Here is a 3,330-nt window from a genome sequence, read left to right on the forward strand (position 1 = left end):
AAGTATGACTCACCATACTTCATCCCACCAGACTCCATCATATCCTTATACCTTTCCTTCTACTCCTATGCTCAAGATAGGCCTCTCGTCCCCAGCCCTAGCTCCATTTCCCTTTTTGGGCACTGGCAGAGCAATCATTCCTAACCACTCTGTCTCCACTGAGTACTCCCCATTATTCTCTAATCTGTCTCCCCTTTCTCTGAAATCTCGTTAGACACTAAATCCCTTCACTAGCTGCTAAGCTCCCCACCCTCCTTCCTCACTCGAATCCCAGCTCCTAGCAGTGTAATCACGGCACTGTCTCCCCTCCCAGGGTATTGGGCATTCCTTAAGTCATGGTTCACCAGTTTCCTTCCCTATCCACTAACATTGCTACTGGAGTCTCCTCAGTGTGCATCATCATCATCCTTGCCCTGTCTTAATGTAGACATATCCTAAACAGATCCAAAAACTGTATGCTTCATTGCCACATTTACTCTTTATACTGAAATGACTTTTGCCTTGAAACTCTCTAGTAGGTTTACTTTTGTGGTAGTGCTGCCTACTAATTCTCCTGACTTTTATTGTTTTTTGTTTGTCTGTTTCATTGTTCTATTCTAATTTAAAACACAAAGAGACCACATATTGATTACACAGGGTTGGTACATGTCCCCCTATATGGCACATCCCAGGCTCTTTCACATGTCCTGCTGGACCCTCCATGTTCAGACCTTCGTGGTTCTTACACACACACCAGCCAGTTTCTTGTCTGTGAATCTTTGCTCTCTCATACATCTTTGCATTTGCAAGCATTTCACTGGTAACCATACTCATGAAAGTAATATGACTAGTTTATATTTATTTCTATTTCCCTCTTTAACCTATAAGTTACTTAAAATGAAGAAGAGTAATTTACATGTCTTAATTATCTAAGACAGCACCTGAAATACTGATGCTCAATAAAATCTGATAAACTCAAACAGTCAATCTCCATAAAGGAAGCAGTCATGTAAGCTGGTTATGACAGAAACAGTGAATGTTCAAATTTGGATGAACAATTCTATAAATTGTCTCCAGAACTAGGACTTCTATAACTGCTTACGGGAATTATCATTCTATTCTCTCAATTTTCCTTCTCAAGTAAACAAGTAAGCATTTTTAAATTAATATTTCAAAGAAAAAGAAAAACTTTTTAAAAAGAGGTATTTAAAAAGGTGTAACATAACCTTAAAAGTTTATTCTTCTTTGCTGAATTTTCAGCAGTCCTGGGAAACTTCGTCTGTCTCTGGGGTGTATACAAAATGCTCTCTGTAGATTTCACCCTTGGGTTTATCAATCTTTCCATAACCTGTCTTCCATGTGATCCAAAATCCATGTGATATTTGTGAGAGGATTCTGAATCAATGCACAGGATATTCTTTGAATCATCTTTGTTTTCACTATCTGATGAATACTCCAAAATTTCTGTAGAACATGTCTGGAAAAAATTAAGAGAAATGCAATTAAATTTGAAGAATTCTGTATTCAAGTTCATATTTACATATGCTTATTATTCTATTCCCTTATGATTACGGTCACTGAAATAACTTTATACATATAAATTCTGTAGCTTAAACTTCCATTTTAATACAAAATCCAAAATAATCAAGCCATTTACCCAAAGACAAGATGAGATTAAGCCAATTGTAAGCCAGACATTATCTCACTGAATCCACCAAATTCAGTACAAATATTTCAGTAACTAAAGAAATGTGCCACAGAGTCAGTTTTGAAAACTGAACTAGTAATACTAACCTGAATGGCTGATGATAGTCACCGTAATTTAACACCTATTGAAAAAAGTATATAGTTTTGGATTTTAAAATTTAATGTGAGATAAATAATATTCACTATTTGTTATAAACCAAATATAAAGAAGATTGCTTCTTCAGGTGTAAACCACTTAATTTACCATAGGGGTCTCTAAGGGTAAAGATGAAAACTTGACTTTCTAGCAGAATTTCAATATAATTTTCCAGAGACTAGTTTTAAATTACTAATATCATCAGGAACTATGTAAGAATATGAGTCACAGCCTCTTTTTTCAAGCATTTCCTAAAATGTTTCTTTTATCTCCTACTCAAACTTCTGAACTACCAAAATAAAAATTTTTTTGATAAATGGATTATAAAAAGGATCTCATATCACATATCCTAACTGGAGAGAAGAGTCAAAACTTTCTTCTGTGATGTTTTCTTCTTTGCCCAGACGCACATTAAAATTCTTAAGTGTGGGAGGTATTTTATTTTTCTATGAGTTGGTTTCCCATGTCAGACCATGTTGTTCTAATGTCAACAATAATTATCCTTCAAAATTCTAATTTTTCAGTGTATTATATTAGTAGCCCCTTTTAATTTAATACCCTTTTTAAATTTAAATTAACTAAGCGTATTTGTACATTTAGTTGACTATCTTCTGTACCTAGTCAATTTGTAGTGTAGGTGTGGGTCCCTCAAAGGAGCCCTGTCTATGGATCAATATGGACTGTGTCCCTGGCCCTGTAGCAGCACTTAGCTAAATAGAGTGAAGAGGTTAGAAATATGTGAGGATTATCATTTGTGGGCACATGTGTATGCCAGGGCACTGGCATGTTGTGTGTGTGTGGCTGGGGGCAGCACTAGAGTTTTCATCATTTGTTAATCTACATAAGATAAAAGATTTATCACATTTGGCCTTTTCTGAGGATCTTACAGTTATATCCTTTTTAAGACTTTAAAAAAAACGCCATTCATCCCCATAGCTCCAAAAAATTGCTTGGGTAGTAACCTGTTACCAGCCGCATTTAAAATAAGAAAAAGTAAGTGAAAAAACTCAAACGGATTGGAGGAAACATGGCAGAGGGAGAGATGTCCTCAGATCTCTCCTCTTGAAATAACAATAAGCTAAACAACTAAAACTCAATTAAAAATGCCCAAACCACACACCAGCACATCTCAGCATGAGATCTGCAAATAAGAAATACCACACCTCAGAACCCCGGGTGTTGGGCCCTGGAGTCCAAGAAATAAAGAAGCTGCTTCTCCCAGCCGCCTGAGCTCCTGCAAGAGGAGGGGGAGGAAAAAAGGTGCGGCAACTTCCCTGATCAGCATTGCCTGAAAGTGCCGGGACATCTAGCAGCCAGCAGCAGGGCCTAGTCATCATTGTGGAGCCCCAAGGGATTCATTCTAAGCAAACGCTATCGAAACTGATGCGAACACTGACAGCAACTGAAACTGAGAATAGCAAGTGTGATTAAATATCTACAAGAAAATAAAAAAGACATTTAGGCTTTATATAAAGCAGAGATCCAAGAGACTTAGACACAACATACTG

At 36.9% G+C, this 3,330-nt stretch overlaps 1 protein-coding gene across 1 annotated transcript in view; it reads right to left on the reverse strand.

Moving 5' to 3' along the window:
• Nucleotides 1-3,330, reverse strand: part of SPIDR (scaffold protein involved in DNA repair) — a 436,331-nt gene that overhangs the window by 277,314 nt on the left and 155,687 nt on the right. The window contains 1 exon segment of the mRNA XM_025049089.1: nt 1,206-1,456. Within this exon segment, the coding sequence (XP_024904857.1) occupies nt 1,206-1,456 (251 nt within the window).

This window comes from Pteropus alecto, unplaced genomic scaffold (genome assembly GCF_000325575.1).
Source record: "Pteropus alecto unplaced genomic scaffold, ASM32557v1 scaffold201, whole genome shotgun sequence".
Taxonomy (NCBI): domain Eukaryota; kingdom Metazoa; phylum Chordata; class Mammalia; order Chiroptera; family Pteropodidae; genus Pteropus; species Pteropus alecto.